Source organism: Onychomys torridus, chromosome 13 (genome assembly GCF_903995425.1).
Source record: "Onychomys torridus chromosome 13, mOncTor1.1, whole genome shotgun sequence".
In the NCBI taxonomy this organism is placed as follows: domain Eukaryota; kingdom Metazoa; phylum Chordata; class Mammalia; order Rodentia; family Cricetidae; genus Onychomys; species Onychomys torridus.
This window is the reverse complement of record NC_050455.1, coordinates 34,560,450-34,581,347: the sequence shown is the minus strand read 5'-3', so window position 1 is coordinate 34,581,347 and position 20,898 is coordinate 34,560,450. Positions and strand designations below refer to the sequence as shown.

General features: G+C 43.0%; 1 protein-coding gene across 5 annotated transcripts in view; it reads right to left on the bottom strand.

Moving 5' to 3' along the window:
- Kcnn2 (potassium calcium-activated channel subfamily N member 2) overlaps positions 1-20,898 on the bottom strand; it is a 386,123-nt gene that overhangs the window by 122,605 nt on the left and 242,620 nt on the right. For 4 of the 5 annotated variants that reach the window (XM_036204421.1, XM_036204423.1, XM_036204419.1 and 1 more), the window contains exons 3-5: positions 12,956-13,154; positions 10,855-12,137; positions 10,158-10,253 (exon numbers count right to left, since the gene is read on the bottom strand). In XM_036204421.1, the coding sequence (XP_036060314.1) occupies positions 10,158-10,253; positions 10,855-12,137; positions 12,956-12,977 (1,401 nt within the window). In that variant the 5' untranslated portion in view covers positions 12,978-13,154. Of the gene's footprint in view, positions 1-10,157; positions 10,254-10,854; positions 13,155-20,898 lie in introns of all 5 variants that reach the window. The other variant, XM_036204422.1, reaches the window with a different exon arrangement.

Sequence of the window (20,898 nt, the reverse complement as noted above, 5' to 3'; positions counted from 1 at the left end):
GAGGAATAAACAGTAGTTTATAAGCTATAGAGAAGCAGTTCTCCCAGATTTACACAGCACAAGACTAAAAAACTTTGCTGGTACTCTGGGCCTGGACTCAGAACATGCCAATTTGGTGACTAGAGAAGTCATTTGTGAGTACTTCCAGAAATAAAAGGGTGACAGAAAGTGTGGAGAGGCCAATCTTACAAACCACGGTTGCTTGAAACTGCTTCCTTTAACTGGATAACTGCTCTCTTGATATGTGATCCTTGGGAAATCACCAGAGAAACCCTGAGTCAGTTTATCTTCAAGGGATTGGGAAAAACTTATTTTTAAAAATGTGTTTGATTTTTTTTTTTTTTTTAAGGATCCAAAAATTAAGGAAAAGAATTTCATTGATCACAGCCATGTGATGGGGGAGAAACACAGCTATAGAGCACACGTGCTGGCATAGAAATAGCAAGAAAAAAAATACATCAAAGGGACTTCTTCTATAGAGCTGCATAGCAAATACACACCCGTCTACTCCACATGAGCCCAGTCTAACAGGAAAAATCATTACCTGTGGGGTGGTGGTATTTGTAGCCCATTTTATATTTTTCCTATGCTTTACAATTTTCCAACATGAGTAGTTATTAATTTTATAGCCTGGAGGGAAAAAAAGGCTTTTTTTTTTCTTTTAAGAGAAAAGGCATTAGATCATGAAACACATGCTAATGCTTAAAATTAGAAGCAAATCACCCTTGTGTCCTTGGATATTTCGAATAGGCTGTGACACTCAGTTCACCTGAAATATGGGGCTTTTCAGCAAGAGAACAGACAGGTCCTCATGATATCACTGTAGCAAAAGTAGAGAAATTGGGGTTGGTTAATAATCAAAACACCCAGAGCTGTTGCTACCTAAAAGGCTGAACAAAACATCACTGATGGTCAAGCATGTGGTAAACAATAAAATGAGGCGCCTGATTCTAGGCCTTGGCTTTCTCATGCTGTGGGCATGGTTTCTAAAGGCACACACTTAAAACTTTCTGTCAGCCCAAAACTAGGGAAAAGGAGGTACATATGTCAGTGGCAGGCATATAATCCCACTAAGAACCACTGATCAGGACCCATTGCTTGCAACAGAACATAGCCCCAGTGTGGACACTGTAGCCAAGCAAACTCCATACACCATCCACAAACAAGCCTTTCCAAACCTGAAGAAACGTGTGTCCCATAAACACCAGAATTCTGACTCAAACAATACTGACAAGCAGAGACATTGCCCGTGAAATCAACATGCTACTTAACGGCATCTGAAAATATAAAGCCAATCATTTCATCCAATAATGATCTTCTAAGTATCACCTGGCAACAGTTTCTGGGAAGCATGGCCATTTAAGACTAGTGACAGCTGATACAATGTGGTACTTTTTTTTTTGGGGGGGGGTCATCCTGACTGGATACATTGGGTCATTTCTGACCTCATTTACAGAAGAAATTCCCCAAAATGGTGTACATCCAGAAGAATGAGAATATGAGCATTCAAAGCCTGATGAGGAATATTCGAAGAACAAAGCCAGGACTGGTTAACTGTGAGGACATTTAAAGGGACCCGAGCAATGTGTAAACGTGAAAGAATTTATCCTGCTACACTGGAAATTACAGTTCGCAATACTTCAACTGCAAAGCAAGGTCAGCCATGACCTTCAACTTGCCGAATCTAAAAAGCTCTTCTGCTTTCCAATTAACAGACCTGAGCAATTCAACGTGGTGCGAAATGCTTTTCTTCTAACACCCCCATCTCACCCTCTTCCACCTCAAAGGCAGTGCCTTCTCTCTCTCTCTCTCTCTCTCTCTCTCTCTCTCTCTCTCTCTCTCTCTCTCTCTCCCCCCCTTTCTTCCTAGTCCCTCCTTTACTCAACCTCCAGATGTCAGAAAATGATCTGATCGCCTTGCAGCCCTCTCATTTCACTGTTCTTGCTCAGTGATTTCATCAATTCCTGTGAGCTTAAACAGTTTATGTTGATGATGCCTAAATTTAATTCCCAGTACAGACCTTTCTTCCAAACTTCAGATTCATATATATAATCAATATAGTTTCATCTATATTACATTGATTCCATATCCTATCCTTCAACGTGAATCTTTTCTTTTTCTTCCAGAACTAGGTTATGAACTCAAGGTTCTGTGGATGCCAGGCAAACAAACTCTCTATTGCTGAGCTACATTACTGGTACAATCTTGCATTTTTGACACAGGGTATTGCTGCGTTGCCCAGGCTGGGCTCTAACTCTGCATGTAATACAGAATATAGGCAGGACTCAAACTTGTGATCCTCCTGCCTCAGCACCTGAGGTCCCAAAGTGCGTCATGAGGTCTAGCAAATCTTCCTTTTTCAACACCATGAACTCGACTGCTCTAGATAGAGTTCCAGGAGTGATCTCTACATCCAGACTTGCCCTTGCCTCAGATCCATGAATCTGAGTCTATTCTTTCAGTACAGGTCTGAAATGATCTCACGTCTCACTCATCTCTACTTACCCAAGGCCAGTGAACATCATTTTTCTCTAGAGCATAGCTTGCCAAGACTGCTATGTAGTCTCCAGGCCAGTGGAATTCTCTCAGTGTAAAGTAAAATAACCCTCCTGGAACATTAAGTTAGAACATGAGTCGACTCTACTTTAAACACTTCATTGACTTGAGAATTGTACTGAAAACCTTTCCCATGGCCTTGTGAGAGTTCCACAGCAGGCCCTTGTATCTTCTCAAACCTTGTTTGGTACCTTTCCATTGCAGCTTGGGCTACATTGATTTGCTTAGTACAGTAAACACCTAGTTACTAGGGCTTTGCATGGGCTACTACCACAGACTCTGTTGATACCGGCTACTTAACTTTTCCTCTATGTCTAGTTTAAATACCATTTCCTTGGAGAATCCCACTCATCCTTCTGTCTGTACATAGCATCTTTGGTCCCTAATTTTCCATCTCCGTCCTTTATATCCTCACCATGGTATTTGCTGGACTTCCAAGGATTTATTTTCTTTTTTCTATTTTCTCCCTTCTTCACTAGATCTTAGGTCTGGAAAATGAACCTTTCCATATTATTTACCATTATATTTGGAAAGCTCAAAGTTTTATTACTGTTGTTTTAAGTTTGTTGTTTGCTTTTATATTTTGAGACAGGAGTTTTCTATGTATCCCAAAGTAGACTTAACATCTCTATCTGGTCCAGGCTGGCCTTGAATTTACCAGTAATCTCCCCAGCTGTGTTCCCTGAGTGCTGGGATAACAAATGTGTACCACCATGCCTGATAGGAAAACTTCAAAACATTGATCATAGACTGAATAAAACTGGACTTCACTTTACCATGAAGAAAATCCTCCAGAATGCCTTTCATATTTTTAAAAATGTTGCTTAATGATGGAATAGACAACCTTCCAGGAAGTATGCTCACACATAAATACTTTTATCAAGATGACATGAAGGACATTCTCATGCTGGGTACAATGCTGAACTAAAACATGACTAAGGTCAGTCCCTTCTTGTTCTATCAACAGAATTCTTAAGGAAGTTTGGGTTGGGATATGTTTTAAAATAATGAATAACATATTATTCCCCGACAAGAAATCCCTGCTAAAAGCATCCATAGAAAGCTACATCTGACCAAATGTGATTTCCCTGGCATTAAATCAATGTAGGCTTCCTTAGTCTGCTCTGACAAGTGTGGTCTTGGACAATGTGTCCTGCACCCTCACTGTCCCTCCCTTCTAGCTACATACAAAGTGGCCCCAAAAAGGGACAGATGGTCAGACCCAGCCACTAGTGGTAAACCTGAAGCTGTCCTCTCCATTCATTTGTGATGCTGCTCTGTAAACACATCGGGATCACATTATTTAGTGTCACACCCATTAATAATGCAGAGATCTTTACACAGGCGGGTGGAGAAAATTTGTCCTGAGTGATTTTGTTACTGCAGTATGCACCTAGTCGAAAGGCTTCAGAGTGTCACTCCTACTGACAGGGAGGTTGTGGGCAATATAGAATCAGCCATTGAGCTGCTAATCACATGACGGAGCAAGGCAGCTTCCACCCCAGCAACTGTGGAGCCAAAGTCATCCTGGAGCTACATCTTCCATCTACTTTATAAATATAACAGAACCCAAGGCCAATCTAAGATAATTTCTAATTTTTTAGTCTTCTTCACCTTCCCTAACCTCATTCAAAAATTTTAAAGTCAAACAATACAAATTTTCAAAGTATTAATTTCTGAGCACATCTTTACAATGATTATACAATTTCAGGGATACTAGGTAATACACTGCTTGGTGGATATAACAAAATAGTTGCAAATAAGCCTGTGAGGTCCTGCCTAAATATTTTTACCTATAAATATTTTGTTCAAGAAGATAATAAGCTTTTTAGTCCTTGAAAAGAAAAAAAAAAAACAATAAAAGTCTCCCTTATAACATCCAGGATTCAGCTTGTTGTGGAAGAATAATAACATTCAAGAAAGCAGGAGCAGAAGCACTGGTCTGTCTAAAGGGTTTTTTGGTGCCAAGGCTCAAACATAGGGTCTTGCCAATGCTGGGCACTGAGCTATATACCTCTGGTCCTATGATAGAGTCAGCAATGTTATTGCTAAAATATATCATTCTCATGCGTATACATATATATTAAATATGCAATATATAATAAAAACATACATTATTATAATAAAATATTAGAACGTATTACATACTGTATACATAGTATATATTAATATATATGTATATATGTTAGAAAACTCCAAATTATTCATCAGCACTCATTAAAGGGCTGACAATGCAATCCACAACACATCATAAAATAGGATACCACCCAGCTGCAAGAGAAGAATGAGCCAGGTCACTAGGTACTGATGGGAAACACGTCCAAAGTGCATTAAGGAATAAAAGCAAGCTATGTATGTATATAGCTACTTCTAAACGTTTGATTTTGAAATTCCAAAGGGATGGGGAAAGACACTTAAAAGTGGTTGTCTCTGAGACACAGACTAAGTGTCCAAAGAATGTAACTTGTTTGGTTTTCTCTAAAGTCTTATGTTTATTACTCGTATTTGTTACTTTGTAAAAACAAGGACTCCACGGGGTATTTACCGCATGGTCTAGGAGGATCTGCATGCTCCCTTTAACAGTGGGAAAGCCAATGCCCTCCTCCTTTACAGGGAGAACACAGAGCCTACCAGCTAGTGAGAAGGCAACCCTCCCTTCCCCAACCCCACCCCTACCCCACTGCCCAGGAGACAGGCAGGTCACTAAGACCCCATCCTCAGCAAGTCCTCCTCCTCTGTGGGGCTGTGGTTCACAAGTGAAGAGAAATCTTAATTTCAATTTTTCCAATTATAGAACTACATAATTCATCTCTGAAAACCAAGATTGAAAGAGATGCAGAGAAATTCCATTATAAATGATCCAAAGAAAACGAAATGTTTCCCGAGTGCTACTTATCATGTAATTATATTACCAAAGGGAAAATCCTTTCCAGTTTAAAGTACAGGACCCGCTGCAAGTCATCTAATTCTGGAAGAACCTGAAAGACCATGTAGCACTCCAAGGGGTTTCCTTTCTTACTTTGCAATCTTGTTTTGGCAAATCTAAAAAATTCTAAACAACTCACTTTTATAATAAAGTTGCTGCCATGAGAAAAAATGGTAGGGAGATAAAGTTGAAAAGAGTAAATGAATTCTGTATTTGAACTTCCTTAAAGACTTTCATTTATATTTATTCTGTCAAAAATAATATACCTCCAGCCCTACTGCAGGGTGAGGACAAAGCAATGGCTCCATAGGTCATACCTCTTTTTTCCTGCTCTTTAACCTTGAGGCACGAGGAAGCAGAAAGTTATTCATTTGGTATCACAACAAGTTTCAAATTGAATAAATCACAAACCTTATAGTCATTTGGGCTTGTCAAAAGATGGTGATTGCATAAGCATGTATTAAAGTTTGTTTATTTATATATTCACTTTATTCCTGCATTTCTTTTTCCTCTCTGGATTCGCTGATTGATGCAGAATGCAAAGCCAAACAGGCATTTGAAAAAGTCCAACACCTCCTGAGCTAGAGACCTTCCCCCATTCTGTTGGATTCTATATAAGCATTCTGACAAATTAAAAAAAAAAATGAGGGTAATTTCATTTTCGGTTGTGAGGAGTGAAAGTAATTAGTGAAATGAACTATATAGGGAGCCCATGCATTGAGCTGTCTGTGGTACTGAAAAAATGACCCCGAAGCTGAATTGTACTGTGCTATGTTCTTCTAAACTAAAGCCTCCCCAACACACTATTTTATTCCAAACACTTCTACCCATGAGTCACCTGAACCATTTTATGTTGCCACATCGTGTATAAACATTTTATCAAAGGTCACACTGAGTCTTGCTTTCCAAGGTTCTCCACTGAAAATGTCAGGGCCTCCCCAAGCTTGATTAAGGGATTCTCATGGACAGAACGTCAGGACGTCGGCGAAACCACTTTTCTTGAATACAGTGGAAAAACACATCAAGCACCAGAAACTCACCCTGGCTAGCTGTCACTATCTAATCACCATGCTGATATGCTAAAAGTAAAAAATAAAAACTGTCATTTTTTTAAAAGACATCTTACATTCAAGGACATGCCCCAAATGGCAGCACACTCCCCTGCATCTGCCTGCCGCCTTACTTCAGAGATAAAGCAATATATTTGGTATTCTTTATAATAAACCTTGAAGTGTCCATTAGCCTAAAAAACTATACAAAAGAAATACACTTCCCACGGTAATACAACAAACGTTAAAAGAAGGGTACAACTACTAATTTTCCATGATGATCATAATCACATACACTCAGTTTCCTGGAGCTTCAGGGCAAAGTATTATGTTCTTTGGATAAATGAGAAGCTTCCTACTTTTTCTGGTTCTTCTTGACTTATAGCTCAGAGTTTCCACATATATTTGTTACTTTCCATTTTGTTAAAAAATATTTTTTAAGAACTTTAAAAACTATTCTATTTTTTAATTTATGTGTTTGTGTGTGGGTATGTGCACATGAAAGTTAGTGCCAGAGGAGACCCAAGGCAGTGGATTCCCCTGGAGCTGAAGTTACAGGCAGTTGTACACCAGCAGCTGTGGGTGCTGGGCACCCAACTCAGTTGTCTGCAAGAGCAGTATGTACCCTTACCTGCTGAGCCAGCACTCTGGCCCATTTTCTTTAATTTTGAGGCAGCATTGTATATAAGAATAGTGGAAGAGAAAGCCCTCTTGATAAAGTAATGAGCTTTTGTAAACGCTGTATCCAACATAACTTGATCTTATTGCCCAAATCTCTACTGAGTAGTAATCTTAGTAAACATGGCAGGTTTAAAAGCAGCACATAGATCATAAATAAGCACAACTTTAAACCTAGCATTCTATGATGTGTGTGTCATGAACGGTAAATAAGCTGACTGCCTGTACTCTCCAGAGGGCCAGTCCTTCTCCCAGCTTTCACCCCTTATGCTGAACTGTCTAGCCAACACAGTTGAAACACACACATTAGCAAAGGAGGGCAATGTGTCAAGCTGTAGTGAGTAGCCATCCCATCCTTGGCCTGGAAGTTCCGACCCCCATTGAGGCTTCTGTAATGGTCACGCCCACAAGGCGGGGCTGAGAGAGGACGCTGAAGACCCAGGATCCAAAGGAAAGGTCTCTCTTGGTTCTGGGACCCTGGTCTGGGAGGTAGACGGAGCAGAGTTCTCTAGAGAACACCGCCGGACTGCGCCATACCTTTCCCAGACCCTGCAACCTATCCCTTCATTTGTAAGTTACCCCACAAAATAAACCTCCCTTTTAACTACGTGGAGTGGCCTTAATAATTTCACTAATAGTCAAGCATAATATAATCTGTTAAAATATTTTGTATTTATTTATGTCTATACATTTCTAGAGCTCTTACACTGTATCAAAATTCTAGGACACGTAACTAATCTCAGGCAGATCCCCTTATACTGGAGTTATGTCAAAAACAAAAACAAACAAACAAACAAAAACCTCTCAATAATTCTTTAGAAGTTTGTGTTTTTTAGAAGATCCTCTGTTCTTCAGGAGAATACAAGCAGCCCCCTACCCCCACCCCGTGAATGCTTGTTTAGCTGTGTGCTTTCAGATGGAAGAGCCCACAGTAGGAAAGCTTAAGATTCATAAAAGCCATAATTGGCAAGGTTTCTCATTGCCAGCATGGATTAAACAAAACCACTCTGTCCTCCATGCAAAACATTCTAAGCCATTTAGTTCTTAAAAACCTAGAAAAAAACCTCAAAGTAGCATTTTAAGCTCAACCCCGTTCATACATCAAATATGTGTGTTTGGAAGGGAAGCAGATCAATTCCTCTCTGTGTTTCAGGACTCTTGGCTAGCAGCAGCAAGGCTCAGCAGGAAGAACGCTAGAGGAAGTGGAGGGGGCAACACCTGTTTTCAAGTTGGGCCTCTTACCTCCTGATCTAGTGAGGCTACTCATTTCCTCTGACTGTCCCTATCTGTAAACTAAGTCAAAGAATCCTTTGTTACCTTCCACTCTTCAAGTAAAAATGATTTTTTTCTGTGAAATCGAGGCCAGCCTGGTCTACAGAGTGAGATCCAGAACAGGCACCAAAATAACACACAGAAACCCTGTCTTAAAAAAAAAAAAAAAAAAAAAAAAAAAAAGGACTCAGGCTTAAAGCACCATGGAAGACACTTGGAAGAATCTCAAAATCCCACCATCATGAAGTCTGCACTAAAGATGACTTTATATACTGTCCTAACATTAAAATTCAGCCCCACGTGCCTTAGTATATCATTACTTGCTCCAAACACTTCGTTTTTACCCTCATTCTCTAACTCATCCCTTCATAAAACATACTTGTCAAAGTTTTAACAAACAAGGAAGCCAAATGAAGTCTTTTTTTTTCCTCCTCTCTCGGAGTTAGATCCCTCTTTATTCTGTTTGGACAGTCATTAAAATTGAATTCTTCAGCCCAGCATGGTGGCACACCTTTGTTACCAGAACTTGGGAGGTAGGGAGGTAGAAATAGGTGGATCTCTGTGAGTTCAAGGCCATCCTGGTCTACAAACTGAGTTCCGAAGACAGCTGGGGCTACACAGAGAAACCCTGTCTACACAGAAAAGAATCCAAGCCCAAACCAAACCAAACAAAGAGATTGAATTCTTCTATCCTTACTGTGCATTGAGTAATTACTAATTTGAAAATAATTTAAACTGACATTGAACTGACTGACAAATACATACAATATTTCATGTTCAGAGGTGGCCTAAATCTGTAGGTTTCCTAGTCCTACCAGTGACCAAGGTTGGCTCAAAAATATTCTTATAAATTCCAAGCTTGAAAATATCAATCTAATTTTTGAATTCTCTAATTACTTAAGGCCCCAAACTTTAATACGTGGTTGTGTGTTAACTATGGGCTAGAGAAAACAACTGAGACTTTTTTTTTTTTTTTTTGAGTGGGTTCCATCAACAGCAGTCAACTTGAACAGAGCAAAGCAAATATTTTCTTGTTGTAAGAGCTCTTGAGGGCAGGGGTCTTACCCTTAAAGTGACATGTAAAATACAATGACTGCAGCTAATGATCAACTAAATTAGTTAGTTATATACACTTTATGAACTAAATAAGCTGCTGTAAAGTTTGTTAGAGAAAGGGGGTGGTGTTTTTCACAAGTTGACATAGGCTAGTGACACCGTGAACTTATTTTCTTCTATTATAATTATAGGCAATATCGATATGCAAGGCCTCCCCATGACTGACTTATTAAGAAAAGGTGTGTCAATGAAGAACACACATTGCTACTCAGGTTCAGCACAGTGTGTATCTCTCCTTTAAAAACATGTGACTGGTAGAAGGGGATCGACCCAAAGAAGTTGGGGAAAATCTTAAGACTCCACCAAACCCATCTGCGTGTTTAGACCCTGTGTTTTTTTTTTTTTTTTTTTTTTTTTTTTTTAACTTTCTGAGAGAGTAGGTCCTCCTGACATAACACTGCGTGTGTCTTCTCTAACCTCAAGCAAGGACATAGCATAGCGGCTGGCTTAGAAAAGGTCGCTGCTGCCCTGCTTTCCTCTCCCCTACACTGTCTGCAAGGCTTTGGGTCATTAAAAAAACAAAAACAAACAAACAAAAAAAACCCGGGAGCCTGTGTTACCTGTATTTCCCTGGCGTGGTACACGATGATCAGACCGAGCAGGATGATCGTGGAGAGACTGATAAGGCATTTCAGAGCTAAGGAATACAGCGACGCCTGCAACACAGTTAGATGGAACACTTTAAGAGAGAAGCACTTTGAACCACCTTCCAGGCCATGAGAGTCAGTTCCGAACACGTGGACCTGAACTCATGGTAGGGGACGCGGGTGTAGGGTGGGGAGGCAATCTGTCTTGGCTCTGGGATGCAGATTATTTGGCCTCAAAGCCAAGGGAGAGGAGCCAGGAACAAGGGAAAACTCCGAGCTTGGCGGCGGGGTCTGCACCATCAAGGACTAAAACAAGGCACCTGGCTCATTAAAGGCTAGAAAAGTTCCTCCGGAGTTTAAGCACTTCAGGTTTGAAGGTGCCTCCGAAACTTGAGCACCAGGAGAGGAACACGCACGCTTTCTCTACCGACTCCAGGAGGCACATATTAACACGCCTGGATGCGGTGGACACTCATAACCCTGAGAACTTTCCTTTCCTGGTTGCTCAGCTGACTATGGGGTGTGCGTCCTAGCTGCTTCTGCTGCTCCGGGAGGCACTCTGATGGTCCCGGGGACACTTGCGACCTCTCAGGCAAGGGGTTCCTGCCGGCGCCTATCCCAACCACCTGGCTCCCGCTCCAGGAGGGTACTTAGGGGCTGAAGCCCATACCTTGTCGTAGGCGCCCCACGACAGCTCGGTCTCGATGACCATGACCACGATGCCGAACATGCCGAAGATGAGCGCATAGTCGCTGAGCCGCTTGCGCTTCTCAAACAGGGCGCGCCGGTGGCCCAGCTTGTAGCCGATGTTCTGGTTCTTCTTTTTGCTGGACTTGGTGCCGCTGCTGCTGCCATGCCCGCTGCCTCCGCCGCCGCCGCCGCCGCCTCCGGTGCTGCCTCCGCCGCCGGTTCCGTAGAGCGCCAGGTTGTTGGAATTGTTGTGCTCCGGCTTAGACACCACGATCTCCGGGGCTGAGGAAGAGGCGGCGGCGGCAGCAGACGGGGAGGACGCGCCACCACCTCCACCTACGACGGACGCGGGGGGCTGCAGGGGCTGAGCCTCGGAGTCCATCTCGTGCAGGTTCCGGCGGGACGAGCTCAAGTTGCTGAGCGGACGCATGACGCCCCCGTTGTACCTGCAGCTGCTCATGGCTATTTCGGTGAAGGGGTTGCTCTCGCGGCGCGCCTGGGCTTGGTGATGCTGGTGGTGCGCCGGGTGCGGGTGGTGGTGGTGGTGCGAGAGCGGGGGCCCGGAGCCCAGGCTGCCCAGGCTGCCTGTGGGGCTGGCGGCGGGCTGCAGGCTGTGGCACTGGTGGTACTGGGAGGCGGACGCGGACTGCTGCGCGTACTGCTGCCGGAGCGCACTGGCATGGCTGGACGGCGTCAGCTCGCTCACATTGAGCTGGCTGCCCCGGCGCGACGAGCAGCAGCAGCAGCACGAAGAGCCCGACAGCGGCGAGGAGGTGCGGGTCCGGAAGGCGCCGCCGGGCGAGGAGGTGCGGAGCAGCAGGGACAGGTTATCCCCCGCCCCCGCCCCCGCCGCTGGGGCACCGGAGGAGGCGCAGCTGTTGCACCGGAGGCATGGGCTGCTGCCACCGCTGCCCGGCTGCTGGTGTGCGAGGTGCGGGTGGTGGTGAGGGTGCGGGAGGGGCGCGAAGGGCGCGCACGGCTTGTCCTGGCTCTGTTGCTGCTGCTGGCAATGCAGGTGTGAGGAGCGCGGCGGTGGCGGCGGCTGCTCTGGGAAGAAGCCGCGCTGGAACTGCAATGGGGTTTCCATGTCAGGGCTGTTAAAGCTGCAGGGAGACCAGGCGGTGGTGCACCCTGCGCAATGCGTTATGGTCGGGAGCGGGGACTCCTGCTGCTGGTGCGAGGAAGGGCCCATGCCGGCTCCGGTAGAATCCAGGCGGCGAGTCCGATTGGTTGGGCGCACCAAAACAATGGGCATGACATCACCTGCGGGGACCGAGACTGAGTTTGCGGCGCGCGCGGCTTAGGGGAGCATGTGTGTGAGAGAGGTTGGGAGGGGAACCTGCAGAATGAATATCCCGGGGGGCGCAGGCCCACTCTGGCCGGGGTGAGGACACTCGAGGGCAGGGATTCCACCTGCGGATCGTGCGCGTCTGGGACCATGGTTGGGAAGATTGTGCTTAGCGGCGGGCTGCTGAGGTGGGAGCGAGAGCGGTGCCTCTCGCCCTACTGTCACGGCTCCCTGACTGGTGCGGGACACGCTAGCCCGAATGACCTGCCTGGGGCACTGCAGCTCTGGTCATGGGGCAGGCGCCAGGATGGTGCGAAACCCGAGCCACTCTCCCGCCCTCTCGCCTTGTAGGGCCGCAAGACAGCACCTGCTCGCCCCACTGCCTCTCCCCGGATCATCCTGCCGAGAGAGTGGGCTGCAGGCTGCTGGCCAAGGAACTGCGGGGGCAAGGCTTTGGGTAGGGAGAAAAGAAGTTTGGCGACTGCCTATGCGAATGTATCAGCGTTGGAAGCAAGCCAGCGCCGGATACCCGGCTTGGCCTCTGAGGGATCATATCCGACCCCTTGCAGGGATCTGTCCCTGCTGCCTAGCTCCCAGAATTGGGACTGGCAGCGCTGTTGCTCTTAGAGGAGAGCGTTGCGGCGCGGGTAGGGTTAACCTCGCGACGCCCGGGCAGGGGGAGGAGGGGGCGGGGCCGGAGGAGGGGATCCCCGGCGTCCGGGGAGGAGCCCGCTCGGGTTTCCCGGGTCCCCCTGGCGGGGGCGGAGGGCTTCCCCCACTAGCGCCAGCTCACATTTGCGCGTTCTCCGGAACATGAGGGGCTGGCGCCCCTGGCCGCCGGGTCCGGGGCTCGGGCGCTCAGGCGGTGCAGCAGCCTGAGTGGGTAGGTCCGAGGGCTACCTTGGTGGTGCAGAAGAGCCTTGTTCCAGGGTCTGGGGGCAGCTCAGCCACCGCAGACCGCCAGCTTCTCCGGTTTTCCTCTTCCTCCAGACCTGCAGTACAGACACAAAGCAAAGGCGGGTCACTAATGCGCAGACGCCAAGCATCTTCCTTGTCATGGCCAGACTGCAGCAGCTGGGCGAGGGGCCGGGTGAAGGTTGACTGATGCCGGTAGCCATCTGACTGCCAGTTAATATCGTGGTGGTGATTCGACTGAATAATCGCTGCCCTCGGACAGAGCGTTTCACTAGACTTAGATACAATGATTAATTATACTCTAATAAACCAGTAGAACTGCACTTTGAATTTTGCCATGGTGTGTCCTTATTGAGCTATACACAAACAAAACGGTAGGAGGTCTTTTTGAGGGCTCTTGATTAATATTCCATCATTAAGTCTAACATTTGTATTTCTTTGTGAATTGAAATTACCATCCTCTAAAAGGGGGAAAAAGATGAAATTGGCCAGTTAAATGTTTCAATTTAAAATTGTGATTTCAATAGTTTTTGTGATGGAGATTGCTAACAGATTAGACCAACACATTAAAGCGAAAGCGGATCGCTCTCATTAGGTAATTGGAATTCTCAGCTGGATCCAATTTCTTGACATTCTACTCAGCAGCTGCCCTAAAGTTGCTTACCTGGTATCTGCTCGAAAGTGTACGTGTTTGTGCTCAATGCCATTGAGTGAATAATTTATTTCTGGATATTCTTTGCAAGTGTGTTAAGCAATTGAAAATGTTCGTGCACACAAGCAAATAGATTAAGAAGGAAAAGGGAGAGAATTGCCTTTAGAGCCATAGTCCTTGACAGGAGATAATGAATACTCGGGGCTTGAATTTCTAAATGATCTTGGTTAAAAATTGAATGTTAGTGGCTAAAAATCAAAGGCATTATTATTATCTATTGTGATTTTTTTTGTTTTATATCTCAAAAGTGAGAAACAAAGTGTTTAAAATGAAATTTGTTGATCTTTTGAAGGCATCTGATCGTGCACAAGCGCACACATGAGGCACATTACTACAGAAAATCATTCCAGTGAAAGAAGGGTGTGGTTGTGCATGCCTGAGACCCAACACTTGGGAGACAGAGGCAAGAGGAAAAAGAGTTCAAAGCCACCCTCACATACATAGTGGCTTTGAAGCCAGCTTGGGCTATAAGAGGTTACCGTCTTGAAAAACAAAGGGCCAGGTACAGTAACACATATACAGAAGTACATGGGCTTTAAAATGCAAGCTTCCAAATTATTCACCCTTAAGCCTGGAAAAAATTTAACTCAAGCATAAAATCCACCCAATATCCATTAGTGTACTTTGTAGCAAATTGTACCGGCTTCTTTTTCGTTGTTCTTTGTAGATGACTGAGTGAAATGTTTGACTTATCTTTATCTCTAAATACTTCAAAGAAGTATATAAAAAATTAATATGCTCATCACCTCATAAATTTAGAAAAGATTTTATAGATGTCTCCTCCAAATATCACAATAGCTGCTACTCATTTTAAATTATACATAGGTTCTAGACTTACGAAAATGTCATACAGAAAACAAATGCTGCACCCCTGTGTCAAGCTTAAGCTGACTTTCTCAAATACCACAGTCAAAGCTTCTCACGGGCTTCAGAAACAAAAGGGTGAACAATATTGAACCTTGTGCTCCCCCCCCACACACACACTTCTTTCTCTCTGTGTGTATACTTTGGGTCCTCACTTTTCTCAAAGAAGATGTACAAATTAAAGGAAATGGGCTCTCAGGAACACCAAAACTCAGACTGACCTAACTTCAGCATGGCCATCATAAGAGTTTAGAAAATAATAATGCGAAAGTCACTATGACTAGAGAGATGGAGATCAGGCCAATGAGACACTCACTGTGTTTCCACTGGAGTAAGCTGAGCACAGCTAACACCTCCTTGCTAACACATGCTGTGCCTGAGACACACTGGAAGCCCTTTCGTGGTGAAAATCAGGCTTAGAAAGGGAGCCATTGTTTCATCTTTAGTCTGAAAGATGCTCAGGCACCTTTGACAAATGCCATACGTCATGACAGGTGTCAGATTAAGACACCCTTTTTTTTTCAGTGTTGCTCTGGTAGATGGTTGTCATAAGTTCACATGCAGACGTTTAAATTATAGTGACTCTGACTTTGTGGGAATGTGTTCATATGTAGCAGTGGTTCTCAACCTGTGAGTCTCGACCTCCAAAGACCATTGGAAAACAGATATTTGCATTAGGATTCATAGCAGTAGCAAAATAACAGTTTTGAAGCAGCAATAAAAATAATTGTATAGTTATTATGTATTAAAGGGCTGCAGTATTAGGAAGGTTGAGAACCACTGCACTAGAGGATTATAGGAATAAATACAGCAAAGTGAAGCAAAGGAAAAAGACAGTGCTTTTCATGGGGATGGTGTTTTGCACTTACACCTTCGAGTAAGTGGGAAAGGAGAGAGGGAGGGAAAGGAGGAGATGATATGTCAAGCAAGGATCTATGGTTTCCATTGAGAAGCTTTCACACTTAGATTCCTCCCGCTTTCTTCCATTAAGGCAAGCAAGTGCTGGAATTCCCCTAGATTAACACCAGAGGTCACAGTCACCCACAAAATGCACCTGCCATCTCATCAGTTAAATAGCATCTCTGTTTTAGCATCCTTTCTTTTCCTGTTTTGGCTATAGTTCTTTTTTCTTATGCCTTCTAAGAGTGGTTTTTCCATATTTGCTATATGTCAAGCTTGTGGACAGGCACACATCTAACATAACCAGCCCCTAAACACAGTCATTATGGGTTTTCTGAGCCACAGATGCCTAGTTTTAAAAGTTTCTAGTAGGTTTTATGCCTCTATCTTATTCAAATCCCTGTTATGTTCCTTTTTTATTATTTTCTTCTACATAGGGATTGTCTGTACTTTCTCCTCCACTGTCCCTTAAAAGGCAGGACCTCTTGACCTAGGTGTCTGGGGCTTGTTTCCAAAATGCAGTCAGAACAAAAGAATTTGTTTCCTACACTGCATGGTCAAGCAACTAAACCATTTTGAGAATATTTTTTGTTTGTTTGTTTGTTTGCTTGGCTGAGTCATTCCTTTGATAGTACTGAACCTAAAGATTGTGATGAGAACCAGCCTCTCTGAGCTTATTTTCCTTAGCAATTGATTGTGGGGAATCAAGACCAGGATCAGTTGCTTCCTTAGTATAGTTGCAAGTTTCCTGAAAGATGACAATTCAAAGGTACACCCAACAACATTATTTTAAATCTTATATTTCCTAGTGTCACAATTAATACATTATATTTGAGGCAAACATTGAAAAACATGTATTTTGATGCATGTATACATACCTGCATCATGATGATAAAGTATTAAACCTGTATTAACCTATTTTTCCAAAGGCTAATAAATCATGTTGGGCCCCTGTTCTTAATTTAATTAACTTTTCTACTGATTTTTTTATTCTCTTCATTGTCTTCTACTATTTATGAACTTATTAACCTATCTACAAAAGTCCCAGAAATGCTAGCAAGACACAAAAGGTAAAATCATATTAATCTTGCTAAGCAGAATTTAACTCAGGTTACTTATTAAATGGATGAGAAGGCTGAACTTATTGAATAATAGTGGATTTTAAGTCTGCAGATTTCATAAACACATATCCCTTTGCTATTAGAAATGGAGGAAGGTGGGAGGGAGGGTGGGAGAGAGGGGGGTCACTATTTGAAGCCCAGTGGATTATACAAAACTGTTTCTTACGTACTGTTTTATTTGTATCTTGCCAAAGGCCCAGTCAGAAGGCAGAGAAGGTTTTATTGTTATCTCCATTTTGATCTCTTAACAGTCTTTTGGGTCTGTGTGGTGTGTTGTTTGCACATCCTAGGGGCCTTGCTCCATAGCAGCATCACACATGGGTTGCATCCGCTTACTCAAGAGTATATAGCGGTGCCTCTGAATGTTTTCTCCCTGACTTTTCTGTTTCCTGTGATCTTTCTCCTCTTGTTGGCTTCATTTGATCAACAGGATAATTTGAGAGAATTTAATATAAGTGTGGAGGAAATGGAAGTACTTTGTGCCTGCTGGTCAAAGATGCCCAATTAAAAATATATAGATACAGGAACAGAAGTGTGCTTTCCTTTTTTAAACAAACAACAACATGACTCAGAGATGTTCAGCTGTACCCCATATTCTTTCACTGACTTTGCTACCAGTCAGAGCATTCCTTATTTGGGGCTACATCCAGCAAAACGTAAATGATCAGCGAGACTATTTGCTGGAACTACTGAGGGCTGTTCTGCCTGGTCTTCCACAGCTGCAGAGGAGAGAGCTCTTTGTCTTGCAACTCAGAGGACTTTCCTATTGTCATTCTTGGACTCACCCTGTGTCATTCTTGCTTCACTTCATGGCAAATTGGTGAAAATCAGAGAAAGAAGCCAAACTTTACATGATAAGGAGAGACCCATGAATCTCCCAGATGGGGTAGAGAGCCAGCAAAAATGGAATCAAAGATCATAATTTTAAAATAGCCCTAAATATGGAAGACACATTAAGTCTCCATCAATTTTTTTCTTGATCACAGCCTTGCAAATTAAGTAGTCATGTGCTACTCACTAACCCTGGATGTATCTGCTTTCTCTTATTTCCCTGTCATGCATCAAGCTTATACAAATCCCGAGCTCCTCTTTCTTTATACTTATCTCCCTTTCTGGAATTATTCACAAACCTCCATCCTTTAGTAATTGTTAGCACAAAGGAGAGTTGATGCCTTTCCAATGCTATGGTTAAAAAGAGAATGAACCATGGTCTGCAACACTGAACTCAATGTAATGATGTCACCAAGAGTAGAGTTCTGATGCTAATACTTGTTCATGTCCAGACTCAATCGTCATCTGTAGAGCCAGATTTTTCTTTTAAAATAGTTTTTATTTAATGCTGCTGATGTTTTATGGATGTAAAGGTGTGAATAAAAGAAAGAAATAAAAAGGAAAGGATGTGATAGTTTGAATGTGCTTGGCCCCCATAATCTCATAGGGAGGTTTGCCTTGGTTGGAGTGGGTGTGGCCTTGTTGGAGCAAGTGTGTCTGTGTGTGTGGGGGGGGGGGGGGTGAGGCTTTGATATAGCCCAGTGAGTCATTCGATTTCCCGTTGTCTGCAATATGTAGCATCTCAAGATGTAGCACCAAGTTTGCCTGCATGCCACCATACTCACGTCATGATAATAATGGACTGAATCTCTGAAGCTGTAGACAAACCATCCCAATTAAGTGTTTTCTTTATAAGAGTTGCCATGCTCATGGTGTCTCTTTACAGCAATAAAAACCCTAAGGCAGGAAAGGACATGACTGCTCTAACCAACCTGACCTAGACAATTCTTCATTAAGACACTTCTCGGGTGATTGGATACTATGTCACCCTGAGAAAACTACCGATCACACTTACACAACCACAATAATAACAATATTAAATATGAAAGAATTAAACAAATGAAAATGAAAGAATTAAACAAATGAAAGGCAAAAGTGGTTATAGAGAACTTTTAAAGATACAACTATAAGCTCTCCTTCAGAGATACACGTTATAGAAATACAAGTAGGCTGAAGGTTCTAAGATATGCTGTGTAACAATAAGATAAACAAAGTGGCTTTAGACTCTTAATCAAAATGAAATTTCCATATCTCATATATCTGCCAATTGTATAATGAAGTGTCAAGTTATTTAAAAAAATAAAACAATGCCAAATTCACATGGGTGTAACGACAGATTCTTATAACATGAGGCAAGACTGACATGCCTGAAAAGACAACCAAACACTTCAATAGTGATAGGTATATTGTGGTAGCAATGAGGTATGTAACTAAGAGGAAGTCTTCAGGCCTCTAGAGCTAGAGGGACAGATGGTTGTGAGCCACCTGACCTGGGTCGTGGGAACAGAATTCAGGTCCTCTGGAAGAGCAGCATGCACTCTTCCCACTGAGCCATTTTTTCCAGCACCACAGTATTGAAATCATTGCTCTAGATTGACCTGGAGAGATAGGCATCCTCAATATCACTCCACCTTGATACCTTCACCCCTCTACCCACTTCCTACCTTCAGAATATACCGTGAGGTCCTAAGCTGACTCTACAAGTATAACATGTATTGTTTTGTTTGGATCACACAATGTTCATTTACAATAACAGCTGCTTTTAATTTATTTCTATATACACAGTTCCGATTCAATGTTTATCAGAGATGAAAAACATGGTATCTTTGTCACTAAATACACCTAAGAATTCTATTAGATGGCACTCTATTATAAATAACCTCAATTTCCAGAATTTGACCAAATACTAAGAATAAACTGGAGCTCATAGGAGTGTAAATTCATGTCAAGAAATCTGTGGTGGTTACTCATAAGTGAGCCTTGGCTTTCAGTAGTCCTAGTTGACTTTCTGACTCACTGCATATCAAAAGCATAAAATAAAGCCAAGAAGATAGACTTACTGAGTCTGGTAAAATAAATTAACAACAGGGATGTGATTGCTTAAGAAATTAACTGTAAACAATAATGCACATACAATTTGTAGAACATCAGACCTCACAATACAATTGGAGGCAGATACTCTTTTATATATTATTAAGCCCAAGCACCACCACTGAACTCATGACTAACCTATGCATCAGTGGCAATCCTGGGTGACCAAGAAAACCTTTAAATAGTGAGGTGAGGTTTGCCTATAATCCTACATTAGGGAATGGGTAAGGAAGGTGGATTCCTGTGACTCTTGGCCAGCATAGACTACACTATGAAACCCTGTTCAGAAAGTCTCACTAACAAGGCTACCTATACATGAACTAAACAACAAAAACAACAGACATGCTAATGTGGACCAGAGAAGCCTTTATTCTACCCAAAGTGCTATGGCAACAGAGGAATGCTGAGAACAGGAGAAAGGCTTTCCCAGAGAAGAGTTCACCACCTGATTATCCAATACCAGTCAGCCTGGACAACAAACCTAAGTACCATTATACAGACTGAGCAGGTTGTGTTTCTGTATTGTAAGAATATCTAAGTGGCAACAATTAATGAAAAAAACAGCCCGTGAATTTGAAAAGAAGCAGAAAGGAGCATATAAGAAGGCTTGGGGGAAGAAAAGAGGAGGAAGTGATGCAATTATAATTAAAAAATACAAAATTCAAAACAAAAACAGAGGCCCTGGGTTTGGTCCTCAGCTCCAGATTTAAAAACAAAACAAAACAGAAAAAAAGCTGGGCTGTGGTGGTGGCACACGCCTGTAATCCCAGCACTCAGGAGGCAGAGGCAGGTGTATCTCTGTGAGTTTGAGGCCAGTCTAGTCTACAGAGGGAGTTCCAGGACAGCCTCCAAAGCTACAGAGAAACCCTGTCTTGAAAAACAAAAACAAAAAAAAATTATCTTCACAATTTTAAAATCATAAATCCTGGGGTCATAGCCTTTATCACATCATTTGGATTTCCTAGGAACCATTCTAAATTTCCCAGACTTTTTGGAAATTGTATTTGTTAAGGCTTTACTGTGGAGATGATACTTAAGGGTCACATGTACTGGTGAACTAAGAAATTTTTGGGGAGGAGTCTGTCCAAACTACCCTCATGCCAGCCCCTGCAGGCACCTGTGGCACACAGTGATGAAGAGCATAGATGAGCTCTTTGGTCCTTGGCATCCCCCTCTTTCAGTGGAAGCTCGACTTCCACTTCTTCTTCCATACTTCTTATGGCACTGAACCTAAGGTGGCATTTTCATGTGATGTATGATTAAATGATTAAAAGGATTGGTAAATTATAATTCTGGCCATAT